The sequence below is a fragment of the Mesocricetus auratus genome, unplaced genomic scaffold, assembly GCF_017639785.1.
Source record: "Mesocricetus auratus isolate SY011 unplaced genomic scaffold, BCM_Maur_2.0 Super-Scaffold_6730, whole genome shotgun sequence".
Lineage (NCBI taxonomy): Eukaryota > Metazoa > Chordata > Mammalia > Rodentia > Cricetidae > Mesocricetus > Mesocricetus auratus.
This window is the reverse complement of record NW_024429184.1, coordinates 73,931,663-73,955,639: the sequence shown is the minus strand read 5'-3', so window position 1 is coordinate 73,955,639 and position 23,977 is coordinate 73,931,663. Positions and strand designations below refer to the sequence as shown.

Genomic DNA, 23,977 nt, shown 5'->3' with positions numbered 1-23,977 from the left:
ATGCCGTACAGCAGCCTTGAATGGTTGGGATAAGTTTCATGAATCAGGAGACAGAATAGAATCCTATACTAAAGTGGTACAGGGACCAAGAGAACGGTCACTGAATTGTTACAAAGATTGTCCAAGTAGTAGAATCACAGGTAACTGATTCAGATTCTAGGCGAATACTCATAGACTCTCTAGCTTATGTGAATGTGAATCCACAATGCAAACAGGTACTTTTGCCCCTAAATATCACATCAACACCATTGGATGAATGGGTTTTGTATACAGTCAGCATTGAGTATAAAATTTTGACACAGAAGGTTGGGTAGCAGAAGCAGTCTCCAAAGGCTTAAAAAGACATGGAAACACTAGATGTTTTAACTGTGGTAGAATCTAAGAAGAAATTGCAGGTAAAGTATTCCTAGAAATAATGCTCCTCTTAGGGATGACTCAAACACAAGGCCTCAGCCTTCTGGATTATATAGAAGATATGGCAAAGGTCAACACTGGAACAATGAATGCAGATCGACCAGAGACAAACAAGGTAACCCTTTACTATCAGGAAACTCCTTGGAGGGGCTCTCAAAGGCCCCACGTCAAGAGGTCCAGTTATTCCCAATCACTGTGGAGGACAATCCCTCCCAGGACGATTAGGCGATTCACTGCCTATTGTAAAGAATAATACCACACTGGATGATAGATTAGCTCCTGAGGATGAATCAACGTAATTGAAGGAAACAAAAAACGTATTTTGGCAAATTTCTTTTTTTTTTTAATTATTTATTTATTATGTATATAGTGTTCTGCCCAGGACAGAAGAGGGCATCAGGTCTCATTACAGATGGTTGTGAGTCACTATGTGGTTGCTGGGAACTGAACTCAGGACCTATGGAAGAACAGTCAGTGCTCTTAACCTCTGAGCCATCTTTCCAGCCCTTGGCAAACTTCTATACAGGATCAGAGACCTAAATTAAAAGTTAGGATGAATTGTTAGCATTTTGGACACTGGAACTGATGTAACTATCATAACTCAAAATTCTTAGCTTCCAAGGTGGCCCCTACAAGAGGTAAACATTCAATTCTGAGGGATTGGAACCATCTCAAGTAAAACAAAGCACAAGATTGGTTAAGTATATAGGGCCGAATGGACAAAGAGGAAGACTGAGGCCATATGTCACAGACATCACAATAAATCTTTGGGGTCATGATCCATTACAACACTGGAATACTCAGATTAACATTCCTCCAGTATAAGATATGAATCATGAACAAGCTTTTGGTGGTAGAAAAAAATACTGTAAGGCACTACAGAAAACAGATACCAACCATTCAGGCTATGCATAAACAGAATACAAGTACCAAACCTACAGGGGAACCAAAAGCCCTACCCTTAAAGTGGCTAAGAGATGAACCTGTCTGGGTAGGGCAATGACCTATTACCTCTGAGAAGCTAGAGGCTTTAGACAAGCTAGTTCAGGAACAGCTTGACATATTGAAGAATCAACTAGTCCTTGGAATTCCCCTGTATTTGTTATCAAAAAGAAATCTGATGAATGGAGAATAGTTACAGACCTGAGAGCTATCAATAAAGTAATATACTATACTTTCACAAGAAAAAGACAGCGAAAAATTTGCCTTCATGGTGCCTACCTTTAACAATTCTTAGCCAGTTAGGGAATATCAATGGAAGGTCTTGCAACAGGGAATATTAAATAGCTTCACCCTGTGCCAATATTTTGTGCAAAAACCTTTGGAAATAATTCACAAACAATTTCCACAATTCATAATTTCCATTATATAGATGATATATTGTTGGCTGATTAGAAGGAAGGAAAGTTGGAAAAGATGTTTGAGACAGTAAAGGAAATTTTTCCTCGCTGGGGATTACAGATTGCCCCTGAAAAATACAAAGAGGAGAGTCTATCAATTATTTAGATTATAAAATATATCTACAAAAAATTAAGACCACAAAAAGTACAGATCAGGAGAGATTACCAAACACTTAATGAACCTCAAAAACTACTAGGGGAGATTTCTCAACTACAGACAATTATTGGAGTAGAAGGGCATTTAAAAATGGCCCCATGGGGGTACAAGGACTGAATAGTCCACGAATATTTTCAGCTGAAGCTGATGAAGAATTAGAATGGGCAGAAAAGAGATTAACCATGTGGATCCAGAACTAGACTGTATTCTCGTTATTTTACCATTTAGAGAATACCACTCAGAGATTTTGATGCAGAGGGAAGACACATAAAAAGAATAAAAAACTAAAGACATATATAAAAGATCTCTGATGTGAAAAAAAAAAACAAAAACAAAAAACAAAAAAAAAAGATCTCTGATGTGGTTTTAAAAGGCAAATTAAGGATTCATCAACTAACTGGAAAGGATCCAACAGAAATTATAATACCTTTAACTAATGAGGAAATTTCCTCCTTATGGAAGGATAATGAATATTGGCAAATGGCTTGCAGTAATTTTGGGGGAACGATTAGCAACAATTATCCCAAAACTGAGAATCAAATTCATAAAGGAAACAATTTGGATCCTTCCACGTATTGTAAGAAAAACACCAATCTCTGGAGTTCCTACATTCTACACCAATGCAAACAAATCAGGTAAAGCAGGATATAAATTAGGAAATATAAGTAATTCAAAGCCCTTATAGCTCTGTACAAAAGGTAGAGTTGTACGCCATTCTCATGGTACTTATGGATTTTATAGAGCCTCTCAACATAGTTACTGACTCTCAATATGCAGAGTGAGTCCTTTTACACATTGAGACCATTGAATTTATTCCTGATGATACAGAATTAACTTCATTGTTTATACAATTACAAGAAACCATCAGGAGAACTCATCATACACACACACACACGCTTGGTTCATTGTCTGAAAGTCTAATATCCCTAATACTTACTATCTTCCTTATTGTTACCTTTCCCGGTATGCATACCTATAAAAGTTGAAATTTCCTTGTTGACATTACGTCCTCCACAGCGAACAAAGAATTTCCTAATAGCTATCTTCAAAGTCTCTGGAAGGAAAATGGGGCTCCCACTTCATTGATTCCACTTGATCCAATCTGATACATTTGAACTGACAATTACCACCCTAAAGCTAGTTTAGGACTACATCACTCTAGACAACTCCAGACTAAGTAGCTTACATGGTGCATCTTCTTATTACACTTTGGCCAGAGTCTCAGACAAGAACTTCAATCAAGATAAGAACTTCAATCACAAACTTCACTCAAGCATCTCCCACTAAACAGAGACTGGGTACAAATGTTGTAGCTAGTCCACTCAGGACTTTCACTACTCTAACATTTTCCTCCTACAGGATCCCATGATGTTATCGTTGTCCCATTTCAGCACGAAATAATTCTAAGAATACTACACCCCCTTTCCCTACTGTTGACATTAAAGGATAATTTATACCTGTTTGAGGTTAGGTTTCAATTGTTTAGGGCTGGGATTGGAAGGAGGTGTTCAGACTTGGGCATCTCTTTCAGATAAGTTTAGGGTTTAAATGGGATAGGCTTAGGATGGGATATAGGTAGATTATTATATCTTCTGGTGATTTATGACTTGTATATGGCAGTTTGTCATACTGTGTAAGGTCTTCTTTCTATTCACGATGTTTGATGCACAAATATCCTTATCATTTTCTATATATATATGCTTTATACATGCTTAAGATACTTTGTATAGTAACACAATTTAGCTTTGTTTCAAGTCTAAATTTTTTCTTAAGACTAAAAAAGGAATTGTAGGGAGAGACCTAGGTACCTGTGCCACTGACCACGCCCATTTTGGGCATGGCAATAGGTGTGATTGGGCGTGTGGAATAAAAGGCTGAGGATAGAGGCACTTACTATTTTTCGGGTTCTGGATGGGTCTTGAAAGGCTGCAGAGACTAACTTGGGTTTTCAGTTTCTTGTATAAGTATTTTCTCACAATAAATAACCAACAATAACCGTATTCCATGTACTGTTACTTTTCCTTAACAGCCCACGGAATAGGAAAAAATCTTTACCAATCATACATCTGACAGATGGATTAGTAACTAGAATATAATAGAACTATATCCAACAAAACTCCAAATTACTGGAACATCAAGGAAATAATCTCATTTAAGAGGGGTATAGAACTAATAGTTATCAAACGATAAAATACTAAAAGCTGAGAAACATTTAAAGAACTGTTCTACATCCTTAATCATCAGGAAAAGACAACTTAAAATTATCTTAGCCCAATTCAGAATGTCCAAGAATAATAAAAAGAAGCATGTTGGTAAGGATGGTTAATATGTGTACATGCCATTTAGAATACCCAGAAGTTAGGGATGGAGGGGATCCTCCAAGAAAGGGGATAGAGAATACAGAGTTATAAAGGGGTAAAGGAGAAATTAAAGCAGGACTATTAAGTTGGGTGGGTGATGGTAATGCAGGGTAGAGGGAATATGATGAGGGATAACTAATACAGCTTTTGAAAAGCCATATGGAGACCTGCAATAGAAGTTTCCTAAAACAGGTATATATATAAAAGGAACTGCTATCAAAGAAAACCTCTAATAACATGAATGGGTTATATCTTTTTGAGTTGTTGGCCAAAGGGATCACATAGACTGACGCCCCAACCCTATAGGCTAGTGGCAATGATATTGGATATCCTCTATAACTTGATGGTAAGATTTTATTGTTGAAGACATAACATACTTAAGTCATCAAGTATGGAGAAATCAAGCTTATGTCCAATTAGAAGTGCAGCTAGCTTTCTTGAACTGCCAGCCCCCAAATCATGACATGGAGATCAGTTAATTATGAATGTTCAGCCATAGCTTAGGCTTGTTTCTAGCCAGCTCATTTTTCTTTAACATAAATTAACCCATTTCTATTAATCTGTGTGCTACCCTGAGCCTTGTTTACCTCCTCTACATACTGTCCATCCTGCTGTTTTGCTTCTCCCATGTCTGGCTGGCCGCCAACTGGCTGACTACCCTTTTCTCTCTCCCCACCAGCCCCACCTATCCCTCTTCTGCTTAGCTACTGGCTGTTCAGCTTTTTATTAGACCAATCGGGTACTTTAAGCAGGTAAGGTAAAACACATCTTTAACTAGTTAAACAAATTCAGTATAAACAAATGAAACATCTTCACATAGTCAAACAATTATTCTGCAATACAAATATGACACATCTTTACATAGTTAAGCAAATATTCTATTCTACATCATGGAAGTTTCACTTCCACTGTTTAATGTTCATAGTGATAGAAGGCTCTATATACTCTACAGGAGGAAAAAAGTAACCATCAATCTCACCCAGCTAGCAATAAAAGCAACCTGCCTGCTCACCAAGACTGGCATGAATGTTACGGGAGTAACCAACCACTCCCCACAATTGAATTTAAGGTCTATTCCATAAAATGAAACCCATAACTGGTGCTGTTAATGAGGCCTTGGGTAAAAAGCCTACCATGAGTCTAGTAAATGAGTATCACATAAAATGACACTGGACTAGTAACTGAGAACTTACATCTAATCCACATGTACATGGCAGAAAGGAGAAAGACTGGGCCTAGCATGTGCTTTTGAAACCTCAAAACCCAATCCTTCCTAAATATACCACCCCTGGAACCAAACATTCAAATATAGGAGACTTGGGTGGGGGCATTATCATTTGAACCACCATACTCATAAATCAATGCATTGCTCAATCACCAGCTTTCGCTAGAAGGTAATTAACACAAAGACCTGAAACTTGACCGTATGCAGAATGAGATCCTCTGAAGTACTTAACCTGGAATGAGGTATCTTTTATCACACCCCTTCCCTTAAAGCTCAGAAGAAGAGATGGAAAGATTGTAAGATACGGAGGTGGTGGATGACTTTACGGAAACATCATATTCAAGACACAACAGGACAGATGCATATATGAACTCAAATTATGACAGTTCAAGTCAGACAAAATTGCAGCTCAGAGGAGTCAAAAAAACCTATTCACAATTGGTAACTGCTGGGAGCTCTCTTTGATCAAATGACACCGGGGAACCACACTCTAGAGTAGATCCCATGTTCAGGAATAGTTGGGCCAACATAAATTGGACCCCTTATTTTTAAATTTTTACTTTCTTAAGGAAAAGAACATGAAGTTGGATGGTGTACTGGCTGGTTTTGTGTGTTAAGTTACTTGATACAAGCTAGAGTCATCAGAGAGGAAGAAGTCTCAGTTGAGGAAATGCCTCCATGAGATATAGCTATAAGGCATTTTCTCAATTAGTGATCAATGGGGGAGGGCCCAGCCCACTCTGGGTGGTGTCATCCCTGGGCTGGTAGTTCTGGGTTCTATAAGAAAGCAGGCTGAGCAAGACATGTAAAGCAAGCTAGTGAACAGCACCCCTCCATGGCCTCTGCATCAGCTCCTGCCTCCAGGTTCCTGCCCTGTTTGAGTTCCTATGGTGACTTCCCTCAATGAAGAACAGTGATGTGGAATTGTAAGTCAAATAAACCCTTTCCTCCCCAACTTGCCTTTTGGTCATGGTGCTTTGTAGAAGCAACTGAAACCCTAAAACAGATGGTTAGGGAAGAAAATATCTGGGAGGATTTAGGGGATTATCAAAGAATATGGTAAAATATACTCTATGTGCTGGGTGGTGGTGGCTCATGCCGTTAATTCCAGCACTTGGGAGGCAGAGGGAGACAGATCTCTACAGAGTGAGTTCCAGGACAGCCAAGGCTACACAGAGAAACCCTGTTTTGTAAAAAACAAAAATAAGTAAATAAATAAATAAGTATACCTATGAAATTCTCAAAAATAATTTAAAAAGAAATATGCACTAAAATCAACACATGTCCAAAATAGAAGACAAAGATCCCTGGGGGAAAAAAAAGGGGATGTAAGATGTCACAATCCTTCCTGGCTATACATTCCTTTAATCCCAGCTCTAGGGAGGCAGAGGCAGACAGGAGGATCTCTGAGTTCAAGGCCAACCTGATCTACACAGTGAGTTCCAGGACAGCCAGTGCTACACAGAGAAACCCTGTCTGGAAAACAAAAAAATCAAAACAAAAAACACAACCAAACAAAAGTCACAATCTTTCCAGCCAGAGGCTGTCCTCATTCTTAGTGTCTCTCTAGCCTTTCTGGTATGGGGTTATAGACTTGTGGCACCATACCAACCTCAGCTAATCTTCTGATTTATTTTCTTTTCACCCTCATCCTACAACATGTATCAATTTAAAAACAAGTGCTGGGCAGGCGTGGTACATGATAGTTTACACCTTTAACCCCAGCACCATGGAGGTAGAGGTAGGTTAATCTCTGTGAATTTAAGACCAGTCTAGTCTATGAATTCTGTTTCAAAGTGAGAGAGACAGGGTGGGGGGTGGAAGAGATACTTTTCAGAGGCAGAACACTTGCCTAGCATGTAGATGGCACTGAGTTTGATCCCTAGTACCACCAAAGAAAGAAAATGTAACAGATAAAAATGAGATCCCCTTCTATACAGTTTCTGGCTTATTTACACTCACATTATACTTGAACTTTTTTACATGTCACCTTTCCTAGAGGATTAGGCAGAAGTCATTTGAACCAGATTTCCTTTATAAAACTATCCACCATGAATTTTAAATACTTTTATAAACTTTTATTCTGTATTAATCCATTGTCCTCCAAGTGTTCAAGACAAAAAGATTTAAAAAGTATGATCCACACTATTCTAGGAATTTGGTTCGATGCTTGTGTCTAACTACAAACTCACGTAGATTTGTGTGTTGTGTATTGTCAAAACACAGTTCAAGAACAGAGTTGTATGAGCAGATTCTGAGGACTTGTGAGAAGACACCAAAAAACCAAGACAACAGGCTTGTGACCCTAGTTTCTCCAATAACATGGAATGTTCTTGAGATGCGCTTTCCTGATGCTCCCAGGTGTAGAGGATAAGGAGTGTTTACTTTAGATTACTCGTTACACCTGGCTATTGTTATTTGTCTATGTGCCTCTTTGGAAAAACCATGATTTTGCTAAATATCCTTGTGGGATTATACACTCTCCTCATTATAATTTGTCTGAGGCTCTGAATAAAGTTGGCTATTACATGAATCTTTAGTCCACCTCATTTATCAACTCCTCCCTCTCAGGTCCCACCACCTCTAGAGAGGTAGACATTATGTGTTTGTGTATGTGTATGTGTGTGTGTGTGAACTTGTACTAAGATATACTTGGAAACTATAAAACAAAGAGCATAATGGAACATAAGTGAAAACAGACCTCAAGCTCATACAACAATGTAATAGTAAGAAAGTGTACAATACCAGGGTAAGGATAGAGCTATAAATCAAGTGGGAATCTAAAGGCAAGGATGTATAGACCTAAGATAAATGATAAATGGGTGTTTATTGGGGAACAATTACACAGAAAAATACAAAGAACCGCAGGAGCGTTTCCCTGTCCTTTCTACCGGAGGAATCCATAAATAAACAGCCACAACTGCTGTCAATTAAAAAACAACATAGCTGGGTGGTGGTGGTGCATGCCCTTGATTCTAGCACTTGGGAGGCAGAGGCCAACAGACCTAGACCAGCCTGGTCTACAGAGTGAGTTCCAGGACAGGCTCCAAAGCTACACAGAGAAACACTATCTCAAAAAAACAGAAAAAAATGACTATGAAAAAATAATAAATCAACAAAATTAAAAATTTGTGTTTCAAGGACACTATGAAGAAAGACAATCTACGGAGGTGAAAATTATGTGCCAATTGTACATTTAGTAGTACTCATTCACAATATATACAGAACACCTAGAGCTAACAAAGTGGTCACCCAATTTACAAATGGACAAAGGATATTCTGTAAAGAAAACATTAAAATAGTCAATAAACACAGGACAGATACTCGTCACGTTAATTGTTAATTAAATACAAATCAAAACCACTTAGGGTTGATAGAGTGTACATGCCTGTCATGCCAGGAGGCAGAGGCAGGAAGAACTGGAGTTCAAACGTAGCCTGTGCTGCACAGTTAAAACCCTCTTCAAACCCACACATACACAGCAGGCACATACAGCGAGATTCCACTTCAGACACACTAAGATGGCTATCAAATCGGGGTTGCTCTTTGTTGAGAAAGGATCACACTAACTGGATGGCTTAATATTCACTAAGCAGCTCAAGTTGGCTTCATACTCATGGCCATCTTCCTGCTTAGCCTTCTGAGTACTGGAATTACAAAGGCATGTGTCACAATGTACACAGTAAAAGTTTTCTATAGTGTTGATATACACCTGCACTTCCAGATCACCAAACCAAGCCAGCACCCACATGGTGGCTCAAAACTGTTCTTAACTCCAGGTTCCAGGGAATTGGATTACCCTCTTCTGATATCCATAGGTACACACATGCTGACAAAACACTCATATACAAAAATAAATCTAAAATAAAATACAAAACCTTCTGGGTCATCTTAGCACTCAGCTAAGTCAGAAGAGGTTATGAGTTTATAGTCAACCCGGGTTACATAGTGAGACCTTGTTTCAAACACAAAACCAAATAATTATTGTAACTAAATACATAAAACCTACACATACACACATACACACACACACACACACACACACACACACACACACACACACACACATTTCCCTGTAAAAGGCAACACTCCAGCCACATTAGGAAAGGTTCTTTCCTTGATCACTGCCAACTCTGCTTCAGTTTCTTTTTCAATTTCTAAGCATATCATTAGTGTATTCTCTATTTTGGGATTTGTTCTAATGACCTCAGGGAAAACTAACTAAGCCATGATATGGTTTCAGTTAATTAGCGCTCTGGGAACGGACAGTCACCAAAAACCATGTTTATAAAACAATTGTCCACCTATTATTAAGAGTCCAAATGGAACACAGGTTCAATTAACTTCCTCAAAATATTACTGCAAGCCTGGCCTGGTAACACACACATGTAATAAATAATACCTGACTGGCCAAGGCAAGAGGACTATTAAACTTGAGGCTAACTAAGCCATACAGAGAATTAAAAGCCATCCTTAAATGGATAGCAAGACAGTCTCTTAAGGGGGAAAATAGCCATATATAACAAAGCTTGATTTAATGACTAGCTAGAATGCTTGAGAGCCTCACTTCCCTGTAATCTCATTTTATTGAGAACTAGTGACTTAAACATATGGCAACTAGGGAGCTGGAGAGATGGCTCAGAGGTTGAGAGCACTGACTGCTCTTCCAGAGCTCATGAGTTCAGTTCCCAGCAACCACATGGTGGCTCACAACCATCTACAGTTTAATCTGGTGCTCTCTTCTGGAATGTAGGCAGAACACTGTATATGTAATAAATAAATAAATCTTAAAAAAAAACATATGGCAACTAGAAAAAAAGGATTCAGACAAAAAAGAACATTAATTTTACCATGCTTTTTGACAAAGTCTTGGCCATTTTTTCCATATTAAATAGTCTATACTACTGCAGGCTTTTAACCTTATGACCATCTTGTGTATTTATTCAAATTCAAGGTTAAAGAATAAAAAAGCTGGAGTCATGAGGCTGGGAATATAGCACAATTAACAAAGTGCTTGCCTAGTTTACATAACACCTGTGTTCAGTTTCGAGCACTACACAGACCAGGCAGAACTGTGCATACCTGTAATCCCAGCACTGGAGAGGCAGAGGCAGGAGGTCATCCCTGGGCTATAAAAAGGCAGCCTGGGCTACACTGTCCTGGCCCCTACATCTGAATACACAACTCTATGCATCACCACCACCCAAAGAAAATGTAGTGTTTATCTATGTCACAACATAAATGATCCTGAAAAACATTATGCCAAGTGAAAGAAGCCAGCTGAAGAGCAGTCTGGGTTCCATTTATATGAAGCATTCAGAATAATCAGAAGCATGGAAAATGAATAGGTGAGTAATGCCTAAGGAGTAAAGAGTCTATCTTTTGTGGGAAATATTCTGCAATTAAAGCAGTGAGGACTTTTGCAAATAAACTAAAATCACCCAATCATATATTTTAAAGCTGTGAATTTTATGGTATGTGAATTACATCTCAATAAATAATAACAGTGAGTGGTAAGCTGAATTCAGGTCATTTGTTTCCCAATCTCTGTCCCAAGCACAAAACAAAATTCTTACATAAGAGAATCAAAAGGAGTGGGGCATGGTGGCTCATGCCTTTAAATACAGCACTCCACAGGTGGGGCAGGGGATACCTGTGATTTTCAAGGTCAGCCTTGTCTAGGTCAACTTGTATTCAGTCCTTTAAATTTTTTCACAGACAGAATTTAACACAGAGCTATAAGAACAAACCAATATTCAAAACCTAATCACTTCTTCTATGACATCCATGCATATGTATACACCCTCACCCCAATGAATAAATGTGTGCATGCATGCATGTGTGTGTGTGTGAGAGAGAGAGAGGGAGAGAGGGAGAGATAGAGAGAGAGAGAGAGAGAGAGAGAGAGAGAGAGAGAGAGAGAGAGAGAGAGAGAGAGAGAGAGAACACACAAAGCCTAATGTAAACTTGTATAATGCAAGTTTGTGGGGGCTAGTCTGGTTTGGGATCTATTTTTGTTTGAAATGGTCTGGTCGGGCAGGTCAGAAGGCTCAGTGGTTAAGAGTACTTGTGCTCTTGCAGAAGATCAGGTTAGATTCCCAGCACCAATATGGTGGTTCACAGCTATCTGTAATCCCAGTTCTAAGGGATCCAATAGGCATGCACATGGTACACACACATGTATGCAGGCAAAACACTCATAAAGTAAAAATAAATTAATCTAAAAAGAAAAAAAAAACCTAAAGAGTCTTGCTATGTTGTCCAGGCTGGTTCCAGCTATGTATAGTCTAGGCTAGCATGGAGCTTCCAAACCTCTTGTTTCAGTCCGTGTGTACTAGAGAGACTGTCATGTACATCATCACAACCAGCTAACATTCAGGAGTGTAGGGGAAACTGAAAAAATCCTACACATCCACTCCAATCTGCTTATCTTTTAGAAGGGACTGTGAGATAAAGCACTGTTTCCATTATGTTCCCTATTCTGTAATAGCAGCAATGATTCTGCCCTGATCTTTGCAAGGAGTTTCCCTCATACTATCTAAATTCTCATCAGTCTTTCCACTTAGCTGGCCAAGTGCAAAATGACTTAACATAGGTTGGACTCTTGAGAATGGATATAAAACCAGACCTGTGAAATGACATGGAAATGTGAGACCAAAGACTACTATGCCAATATACCAAAAGAAGCAAAAGTGAGAAACAAGAGGCCAGAGGAAAGTGGTGTGGATAACATTAGAAAGTCAGTTAAGTATAAATCCATTAGTGAGAATATGGTGAGGAAAAGATTAGCTTTAGTAATGCCAAACACCTTCTTGCAAAACACTCAGCTATTTCAAATATGAAATATGTAAGCATTTAGTATTTTTGAATGTCATATTGAATTATTATTCATAATTACTAGGCACAGTCTTAACAAACTGATGAAAAATATAGTATCATCAATACTGGAATAAGAATGGAAATCATGTGTACCTGAGACAAACAGCAACAGACTCAGTCATCTGATAACTCAAACTGACTGAAGCCAGCCAGCCTGCCTGCCACTGTCACAAAAAAAAAGCAACCACCACCCAAACTGAGGGACATTCTACGTATCAGCTTGGTTTTTCGAGACAGGGTTTCTCTGTATTGTTTTGGAGGCTGTCCTGGAACTCCCTCTGTAGACCAAGCTGGCCTGGAACTCAGAGCTCCACCTGCCTCTGCCTCCCGAGTGCTGAGATTAAAGGCGTGCGCCACCAACGCCCGGCTCAGCCTGCATTCTTAAATAGCATCAAGAACTAATCCAGATAAAGATTGAAGGACATAAGTAAATGTAACCCATAATCCTAGATTCGATTAGATCAATTAACGGAAATATGAATGGTGTTGGGAGATTAGATGGTAACATTATTAGACAGAACTGGTGACTACACTGTTAGCATGTAGGAATGTCCTTGTCCATAAAAATTCAGAGGCCATCAAGAAAGCCCACAGGGTAAAGAAGGCACTTGCACCAAACCTGATGACCTGAGCTTTGCCCTGGGACCCGCAAGGTGGGGGGAAGAACCAAGTCTCGAAAGCAAAAGTTGTCCCTTGGCTTCCACATGCTTACCCCTCCAAAATTAAAAATATATAAATAAAAATACATTTTGTGAAATACACACTGAGATATAAAGGACTAATGAGGCAATATGGCTGCAATTCTTTTTGTTTGTTTTTTGAGACAGGGTTTCTCTGTGTAGCTCTGGCTGTCCTGGAACTGCCTCTACTCTCCCAATTTTAGGGATTAAAGGAATATGCCACTATCCCTGGCTAACTTTTTTTTTTCTTTGAGACAAATCTCATGTAGGACAGGCTAACCACAAATTCTCCAAACTCAATTATAATGTGACAGTTTATGACTGACACAGGAATACACTACCTTGCTTGGTTTTATGAAGTACCAGTCACTAAGCCTAGAACTTCCTTGCATGCTAGGCAAGCACTCTACCAACTGAACTACGTCCCTCTGCAATTTACTCCTCAATAGTTCAGAGACATTTCTAATGGGTAATCTGGGTCAAAGGTATATGAAGATACAAATGCTACTTCAGAAACTTTTGTGTGTGATAACTATCTTAAAAGAAAAGGTTACGTCAACTTAAAACACAACAATAATGGAATATAATCTATTAAATTAAATTAGTCTTTGTCCACACACAAATGTGCAGGAGCAAACTGCTAAAAATACTGGGTAAAAGTTGGATAAAGAATCATAGCCATAGTCTCAAAGTATTGTCACACACTTGTTTGCTCTTTAGTTTTAATGGTTTCCTAAATAACTCAAGCTTTCTACTTCTCTTCTAAACATTCTCTTTCCTCTTCCTCTTTTCTACCCAACTGTGCTGCTACCATATCTCTCCTCTGTACAGAGCCAATGACTCACAGGGGGCTAGCCTGAGACAGCATCTGCTCAGGATGCTCTGAGAGTTTTTAATTTTTGTTTTCCCCCACAAATGAGGTTTTCAGGTTTTGTACCCTAGTATCGTCCATACTGACTGGTGCATTCGTTTCTCAGACCTATGGTAGTTTTTTTGGAAGTTGTGACCTTTGGACTCCAGTGTCCTATGGATTTCATATATCTTTCTGCCTCAATCATGGGAAACAAGTCAACAAAATTATATCTCCAAACTTTAAAGGACATTTCCAACTTCTGCCAGTGGATGAGAAGCTGTTTATGACAGCTGCCATCTTGACTGAGGGTAACCATGGGGCTAGCTGTAGGCCCGCTCACTCCCTTTGCTCAGCCTAGGCAGAGGGGCAGTCTAGCCAGCTTCTGCCCACAAACCAACCCTACCACCAGACACAATTCATTTTCTTTTTTACCTTTTTATTTCTTTGTCTCTAATTTCTTCTTTCATTCACTGGATCTGTTGTACATGGCTTGTTTTCGTAATGGCGTGCCTTTCCAGGGCCTGGTAGGGCACACATTTCATGAAAAAACCCACCTGTTCCATCTGCAGTGGATCTGCTTTCTTGTCACTGGCCGTTTTAAGTCTACTCTGTCTCTTTAAATGTCCTGTCTGTTTGCTATATATGTGAATGTAAGCTAACTCTCTATAGTCAACTTAAATTCAACTGTGCTAAGTCTCAAATATTTAATGTGTCTAAAACTTATGTTTTCACAAACTCAAAGGATTCTTATAAGTTCCAGGAAGCTGAACTGAACCCACCCAAACAGGTTTGAGAGGCACCAGAGAGTTCCACACAGCATGGACTATGATGAAACAACAGCTACCCCAGGACGCGGCAGCATCCAAGCTCTTTCTCCCCTCTCCAAAGATGGTCAACGCCCCAGAGTCAGCAGGAAGTAGTCTTGAGAACTCAATGTCCTTATTCCCTGTCCTGCTACACCTAACTCTTCAACTTTTTAATAATAAATAAAGGGGAGAATGTAAGGATTCAGGCATTATGCTGGTCTGCCCGGGTCACCTGGCAGAATGCACTCAGGCAGTATCGTGGTCAGCCCAGGGTTCCATGGAAGTACAAAGGACCACTGTAAGAGAAAGACCCACCCACTTAACTGTCTTTCTGCCTGCTTATCTTTTTCTGCTCTCTTTTCTTTCCTGCTTCTCTCTCTCTACTCTCTTCCTGCTCTCCTCTCTTTCCTGCTGTTCCCCTGGGGCAGACTGGACTTTTCCTCTCTCCCTCTTCTCTCCTGTCCTCTCTCTGTCTCTGTGTCTCTTTACCTCTTTTCTCTTCCCTTCCCCCTTCCATCTGTTCCCAGTTGGCCAACACCTACGCCTCCCTTCACTCCCTTTTCCAATAAACTCCATGTGGGTTTGTTGAGTTTGGTGTTTCATTGCCACACAGAAGCTGCAGCAAAACAACAATAGCCACCAACTCACCACAATCCTGCAACCACATGTCACCACAGCAGGCCATGACTTGCTTTTTAATTACAAAGAAAAAATCAATGCAGTAAGGAAACCTAGAAAAGACCACCTTAACAAGACAAGTCACCTGTTAAAAATAATGGGACAGGACCAGGCATTGGGGCCCACACCTTTAATCCCAGTACTTGGAAGGCAGAGGCAGGCAGATCTCTGTGAGTCCAACGCCAACCTGTTCTACAATAGTGAGTTCCAGGACAGCCAGGGCTATGTAGAAAGATTATCTTAAAAACAGACAAAAAACAAAGAATAATAGGATAAATGGCATTATTCTTTTCAAAAACAAACATCCTGCCACATAGAGACAGATGTGCCAACTAAATGCATGAGTGACAATGAATTGGATTGCATTACTGAGGCAACCTGGCAAAACCTGCACATGTGCTACATTAGATAATATTAAATGCCCTGAATTTGATAACTGTTCCATCGTTATATAAAACATCATCTTTATACAAAAAAAGCATTCAGTTTATAAATAGCTTATAAGAGTTACGTGGCATATAGGGCACCCAACTATCACATCTCAACTTACCCTCACAAGTGTGTGTGTCAGTAAACCTAGATAAAGTGGACTGAGGGATTTGTTATTCTTGTAACTCCTGTAAGTCTGGTATTTTTCAAAATAAAAGTTTTTATATGCTATGAAAATAGGCTATATCTGGGTTGTAGAATTTCATGCATTGCATTCCCCTTTTAAAATACTAACATTCTGGATTTTTTTGTCATGCAATTGTAATATTTTCAAATTGCAAAAGCTACTTTTACTTTAGATAGAAAACTGACTGTGTGCAATACAGAACAGGACTTCCTCAACGTTCATTTTAATTTATTACATGTTACACATGAGCACGTCAGATGATGTCTGTTAAAGAGTCTTCAACACTAAATTACTACTTTTAGACTGGCTGCTTTCACCATAGATTCATGGAATTAATCAAGTTACCACTTCTCTTTTCATAACTGGTTATTTTTAATTTTTACATAAACAACTGTAACATGAAGCAATTAACTCATTTCCTATCACAGAAGCTTCTGGTATTTCTAGACTGATTTTTTTCTTCACATTTCACTCTCTACCTCAGTGTTTAAGAGTACTTGCTGCTCTTGTTCTTGCAGAGGAGGGTTAGACTTTCAGTGCCCACTGATAACCGTCCACAATTCCAGTTACAGGCATCTGATGCCCTTTTCTGGCATCTGATAGCCCTCAGGAACATACACAGTACCTACATACAGGCAGGCAAAACAAACATAATAAATAAATACACCTTTAAAATTCAAAAGCAAAACCAAAAAAACAGGCCAAAGCTGGACCCTATCTCTAAAACACAACAAAAATGTAAAGGAGAGCAGTGAACATTCAAGGTTGTCCTCCAGCCTCTACACACACAAAAGAACTGTTGCTGCCCTAGGCTGTGTGTCGTGGTGGCAAACACCTATAAACACAGCTTTGGGGAGGCAGGACAAGAGAATCACAAGTTTGGAGCAAGCCTGGTCTACACTGAGCTTGGCCAGCAGAGAGACTATCTCAATAAAAACAAAAACAAGTTGTGCATGCAGAGGAAAGGGAGAGGGAAGGGAAAGAGACATTACCCCCTCAAAAGGAAAAATCAGTTGAAGATCAGTTGAAGATGGTTAATTTGAAGGTTTATCAAACAGAAGTGGAGTCTAGAAGATAGGTGTTAATTCTGGGCCACCAGTGGATACGAATAATAGTAATCGGCCTGATGAGATGGCTCAATGGGCTAAGGTGCTTTCTGAATTCAATCCAGGCAACCCACCAAGTTGAATGAGAAAATAAGACACCTCCAAAATGTCCTGATGAACCTACACCCTACACACACACACACACACACACACACACACACACACACACACACCAGTAATTTTTTAAAAATCTAGCCCTTGCCAGGTAGTGGTAAGACACACCTTTGATACCAGCTCTGAGGATGCAGAGGAAGGTGGATCTCTGAGTTCGAGGCCAGCCTGACTTACAGAGTAAGTTCCAGGACAGCCAGGATCACACAGAAAGGCCCCTGTCTCCAAAAAACAAGAATCTAGCTAAAAATCGAATCTCTAAAGTTAAGAGGGTAAGACAAAGTACCTTAGAGAGGTGATGGGGGAAGTCCTGTGCATTTGTCAATAAAGCACTGTCTGGCCAATAGGGAATCTAGATAGGAGGGACTAGGAGTCCAGAAGGACTCTGGGTAAGAGAAACACAAAAGATTCAAGATGTAACCGCCATGGGGTAGGAAGCCTGGAACTATTCTCCAGTAAGAAACATACTTAGATTAACAATTATGGGGTAATTACTTAAGTCAGAGCTAGCCAGTAAGAAACAAGCAAGGCCAACAGCTTCATAATTAATATAGCCTCCTGTGTGTTTATTTGGGACTGATGCGGCTCTAGAACCAGGCTGGCGGGAAGGCTTCTCTCAAAGAAAAAGCTTCCCATTACAGAGGGGCAACCAGTCCAGCTCAATGCCACATTCATTCCAAGGCAAGGTCTCACTATGCTGCCCAGGTTGGTCTCAAACTCCAGGGTTCAAACTGTCTCAACCTCCTGAGTATTTGGAGCAACAGGCCTAATAACTCCTTGGAAAGAACATTTAATAATATTTTGGCTACTTTATAAAGCTTTATCTTTGGGTTTTTTACTGATTTTCAAAATTTTAATCTTTTTATTTTTATGTGTACAGGTATTTTGCCTCCATTATGTCTGTGCATCACATGCCTGCAGCTCCTGTGGAGGCCAGAAGAGTGACCAGATAGATCTCTTGGAACTGGAGTTACAGATGGTTCTAAGCCACCATGTAGGTGTTCAAAATTGAACCCAGGTCCTTTGGAAGTACAGCCTGTGCTCTTAAGCACTGAGCCATCTCCCTAGTTTCAATTTTAATTTTTGACGACAGTCCTATGTACCCCAAGTTTCAATCAAATCATCACTGAATTAAACACGAGAAAACCTCTCAACAGGGTCTGTCCAGCATATATAAGGCCCTGGGTTTGGTTTCCAGAACCACAAAAACAATGCAAATTTTGTTTGGTACAAATTAATCTTTGAGTTGTCACCTATGCCTTTTTTGTTTTGTTTTTTCGAGACAGGGTTTCTCTGTATTGGTTTAGAGGCTGTCCTGGAACTCGCTCTGTAGACCAGGCTGGCCTCAAAACTCACAGAGATGCGCCTGCCTCTGCCTCCCGAGTGCTGGGATTAAAGGCGTGCACCACCACTGCCGGGTTGCCTTTTCTTATTTAAGAAACCATCCACTCAGGCTGGAGAGATGGCTCAGAGGTTAAGAGCACTGATTGCTCTTCCAGAGGTCCTGAGTTCAATTCCCAGCAACCACATGGTGGCTCACAGCCATCCGTGATAAGATCTGGTGCCCTCTTCTGGAATGGAGGCAGAACAGTGTATACATAATAAATCTTTAAAAAAAAAAAAAGATACCATCTACTCTCCGATTTCGGACTCCATATGCTTAATGTTATTGTTATTTCTCTTAACAGACTCAACTAGTCCTTCTCAACCTGCTCTGAAATTTTAATTCCCCGGGAATGCTCTCAACTGCACCCTGTCACTGCAAACATTCCACTCCTCTCTGGTACCCAATACCCAACCAAAGAGCAGTTAACAATTTTAACATGTTCCAGAGAGTCAAGCTCGAAGACGAAAGACTCAGATAGGGGGGAAAATCTGGAGGTTTTGCAAGCAGAAACGTTGGTGTCATCACTGGGCTAAGAGAAATGCAACACTTGTTCCTACAATTTCAGCCTTCTTCCGCAACCTTTGATCAGTAAATAGCAACATGACCCCATCTCATTACTGTTACTAATAATGGTACCTACCCAGTATCTCCCAATCCGTGAAGGAAAATAACCTAAAAAGAAAAGAAGAAAAGATAAGCCCACACTGAACTGTTATACGCTGTAGCTCTGGCTAAGCTACAAAGGCGAATGAAGGTCCTGAAAACTCATAACACTATTCCACAAGCTAATTAATTCCCATACGCCTTGCTTTTCATTGCTGAAAGAATGCGGCGTCCTAGCACTTAGAGGCAAACCACAGTCTGATCAAGATAGCCGTCTCTCTAAAATCAAGTCACGAAAGCCTCACAAGCACAGTCGAATTCTTTTTCGTCACAAAAGTTTCCGGGAGCAAAAGTTAAACTGAGCTCCTGCGGCACAGTTACACACGCAGGTCGGCTGTTTCAGCACCAGCCTTGGGACTGGCTTCTGGGGGCGGTGAGAGTGCGAGGCAGGCAGGCAGGCTGCGCCCCGCCGGCTCGGATTCCCGGCCGCGACCCCGGGCGAGCCCGCGAGCGGCGCGGACACATCCACGCGTGGCGGCCTGGGTCCCGCTGCGCCCGCTGGGCCCCCAGCCCCGGCCGCCGCCACTCACCGCGGCGGTGGCCTTGCGAGCGGCGGGCACGACGGCGGGCAACGGGGCAGACATGTTGTTGCCGCACATACACCGGCAGGCGGACAGCGCGTCGGAAGCGGAAGGGAGCTCGGGCGCCCGGCCGAAGGGCGTGCGAGCCGAGAGTCCCAGCCCGCCCCTCCGGGCGCGCGCTCAGGCGCGTGCGCGCCCACGCGCCGCCCTTCCCGGCTCCGCGCGCTCCGCCCGCCTCGGCCCCGAGACCCCGCCCCTCCGCGGACGCGCGTGCGCGTCACAATATGGCTTCCCGCGAGGCGCCGGAGCTGAACGCCGCCGCGGCTGACCTCAGGTCACACCCTCTTGGCTGGCAGCGGGGAGCCGTGCGAGCTCTTGTTGTGGTCCCTACTGGCTTGACTCCCGAACCCGCTTCCCCAAACAGGTCAGCGCTATTAACTAATGGGCAGGGATTTATTGAGATACTAGCCGGTTTAAGCTTGAGACTAAATGGCCACCTTTCTGTGCGGGTTGCATTTTTAGTTTAATGCATACTTGATACGTTTGAGTTGAGGAGGGTCAAAGACAAAGATCTAAGGCCAAAATGCTGTGACCTTCCGAAGTCTACAATTCAGTGAGGACACCAAATAAACAGATTTTAGGGAACATTCTTTAAGACTGGGAAGGTATCATCGGTGAACCAAACATTTAACGACAGCCCACTTAATTAAATTACATAGGACAATCTCAGTGAGGGATTTGGAGGTCTTACTGGAAACTGTTTTAAATCATTCTTGTTTTGGATTTTAATGATGAAAATTTTATAGATTCTCAAAAACGGTTAAATTGATGATAATTTCTCCAAAACGATAGGTTATGGAACACACAAGACTTAGACTTTTTGGTTTTTCGAGAAAAGGTTTCTCTGTGTGTCGTTGGCTGTCCTGGGACTCTCACTTTGTAGATTCTATAGAATTCCTAAGGCCTCTGTCCCCTGAGTGCTAGGACTAAAGGTGTGGGCTGCCACACCCTGCGATGCCACTGTCTATTTGAGTCAAGCTGTTGGGGCTGTAAAAGAAAGCTCAGCTGTCATCAGCTCTCAGTACCAACATGAAATGATCCTAATCACTGTTAGGTGAGTTTCTTTGTGATGAAATATGTAGATTTCCAGAGCCTACCATTATCCCACTAGAGAGAACAAGGACACCTCAAGTTGGGGTACCTATAATCTATTCTTCCTCCAAGTTCCTGCAATGTTTCTGGAGGTTTATATTCTCCAATGAGCTTGTTTCTGTTGTTCTCAATTATTTCTTTCTTCCCCAGGTAAGGGAAAGAAGTAAATATAAAAATGTTTTAAAAGGAAAAAAGTTAAAAAGTATTCAGATGATATATATGATTGTACAAAATAAAACAAAGTTACCAATAAGAAAATTTAGCAATATAGCCATACTAGGTCAGTACACATGCAGCAAAGTGGATTTTTAGATATAAGCAATAGCCCATTAGTTATGTAACAATACAACAGTCACAATAAAGACTTTAAAATATAAGCAACTTTATTGAATATCACTGACAAAATGCTGTGTAAATTTGGGGATAAGTACATACCTGTGAAACCATGGTTATCAAGATCATAAGCATCATCACCACCTGTAGCTGGATTTATCTTTGGGCCCCCAACCAGCTCCCAAATAATGATAGGGAGACTTCTTTTTTTTTTAAATTTCTTATTCATTTTACATACCAACCACAGTTCCCCCTTCCTCCCCTCCTCCCACTCCCCCCACCTCCCCAACAAAAGTTTCTGTCCCCCCACCATACCATCCCACAGCTGTTTAGGCCCACATAAACACACACAGGTTTACATTAATTATAAACTGTTTGTCTGATGGCTCAGGTTTCTTATTGGCTACCTCTCAATGATTTATCCATTTCTATTAATCTGTGTATCTCCACATGGTCTTATCTTACTCGAGAATGCCTGGATGTCCTACCTTCCCTGTAGCTACATAGCATCTTCTTGACTCCACCATTACCTTTATCCCTGTTTTGATTTTCCATCTGGCTAAATTCTGCGTGTTCATTAGCCAAAACAGCTTTATCAACCAACAAGAGAAACACATTCACAGCATACAGAAGGGCATCCCCCCCATCAACCTGCCATCTCCTGCCCTGGAATCTCCCTGGTGTCTCCGTCTCTTCTTCTGTCTCTCTTAAGATTAGATTCCTCCTCCTCATTCTCTCAACCTAGAATTCCCATTTATACCTCCTGTTTAGCTATTGGCATTTAGCGTTTTATTAGATCAATCAGGTGCCTTAGACAGGCAAGGCAAACAAATACAACACGTCTTTACATAGTTAAACAAATATTCCGCAACATAGACAAATGCTACACATCTTTACATAGTTAAACTAGTGTTTTACAACAATCACCCATCAAAACTGTGGGTATTATTACTGTGGGTATTATTTTTACTACATAAAGATTTATCTACATAAAAATTATGTTAGTAGAGGCTGGAGAGATGGCTCAGAGGTTAAGAGCACTGACTGCTCTTCCAGAGGTCCTGAGTTCAATTCCCAGCAACCACATGGTGGCTCACAACCATCTGTAATGAGATCTGGCCTGTGGACATACATGCAGACAGAATATTGTATACATAATGAATAAATAAATCTTTAAAAAATTTATCTTAGTAATTTTAAGTGTTTGGTGCTCTTGTCAAATTAGTTTTTACATGGTGGGAGATATCCGTCTGTATGCTGGGAATATATGATGCTCTTATTGGTTGATGAATAAACCTGTTTGACCAAATAGACAGGCAGGATTTAGCCAGGCGAAAAATCTAAACAAGAATAGAGAAAGTAGTAGGTGGAGTCAGGGAGATGCCATGTAGCTGTTGAGGAAGAAAGAGACCTAGTCATTATTGGGAAGCCAAGACCAAGTAGAGACAGACAGATTAATACGAATGGGTTGGTAATTAAGGGAGAGCTAACCAATAATGAGCCTAAGCCATCAGCCAAACAGCTTATAATTAATAAAAGCTTCTGCGTGTTTATTTGGGACTAAAGGGCTGCAGAATGTGGTGGGACAGAAACTTCAGTCAACATGTAGCACCCAAACGTTTGGTAAGAATTTCCACGTAAAACCTGACAGAGGCTTAAAAAGAAGAGAATCAAGAAGCATGGCTTCTTGATAACAGCATTTTATCGGGTGGACTGTTTGCTAGAGGCAAGCGGAGGCTCATCTCCTTTAAGACAGGTTTCCTGACTTAGTGTTAGTGGCAAAACCCGCAAGGATCTTTTAGAGGTTCTGCTACCAAACACTTAAAGATGATTTTTATGAGCAGCCAGCAGCATGCTTCTTGGTGGTGGCATGGACCAAGAAGCTCCACAGAGTTGTGACAATAAACATGGCTCCCACCAGTACCTGTGTCATGCAGCTAAATTTTCAGGAAACCAAGGAATGGGGCAGAGCCAGCCGCTGCTTTAATCCTAGCCATATCATGTAGCAGATTAAAGACTAATGTGGTCAGAAAAAGATAGAGATTTAAAGACTGATTCAGAGGGGGAAATCCTCTAAACAGTTTACAGTGTGTTTAAAACTATGCGTAGGCTTGAGAGAGAAAAGAAAAAAGATAAAAATCTTTAAAAAAGAATAGAGTAGCTGGGTGTGGTGGCACATGCCTTTAATCCCAGCTCTCCAAAGGCAGAGGTAGTAGGATCTCTGTGATTTCAAGCCCATTCTGGTCTACAGAGTGAGTTTCAGGACAGCCAAATATACACAAAGAAACTGTCTCAAGAAACCAAAAAATAAAAAATAGAAGAAATAAAGTAATTAAAAAAAATGTCGCGTATGCTTCGAAGCCTGTATCCGAGAATGTGGCGAGGGTGTCGGGACTGATGACACAGAGACCAGTCGATTGCGTTAAGAAATCTTTATGCTCCCCAAATCGGCTTAGGAGAACTTCCCAAGAAAACGCTTCCCTCCAGAAAAACTTCTGCCATACATACATGCACACATCTCCCACACCTCTCTTTCTCCTCCTGGCTGGTGGTTAAATCCCTGACACCAGAATCGGGAACAGCGGGGGGGGGGGACAGGAAGAAGTGGCTAGCCATCAGGAAGATCAAAGTCAGGG

At 40.8% G+C, this 23,977-nt stretch overlaps 2 protein-coding genes across 2 annotated transcripts in view; one reads left to right on the top strand and one right to left on the bottom strand.

The window, feature by feature from the left end:
• Lypla1 (lysophospholipase 1) overlaps positions 1-20,087 on the bottom strand; it is a 36,434-nt gene extending 16,347 nt beyond the window's left edge. Inside the window, exons 1-2 of the mRNA XM_005085928.4 lie at positions 19,866-20,087; positions 19,313-19,344 (exon numbers count right to left, since the gene is read on the bottom strand). Coding sequence (XP_005085985.1) covers positions 19,313-19,344; positions 19,866-19,934 — 101 coding nt within the window. The 5' untranslated portion in view covers positions 19,935-20,087. The remainder of the gene's footprint in view (positions 1-19,312; positions 19,345-19,865) is intronic.
• A 55-nt stretch (positions 20,088-20,142) lies between these two features.
• The window catches only part of Mrpl15 (mitochondrial ribosomal protein L15), a 28,428-nt gene continuing 24,593 nt past the window's right edge, over positions 20,143-23,977 (top strand). The window contains exon 1 of the mRNA XM_005085927.4: positions 20,143-20,280. The gene's annotated coding sequence lies outside the window, so the exon portion shown is untranslated. The remainder of the gene's footprint in view (positions 20,281-23,977) is intronic.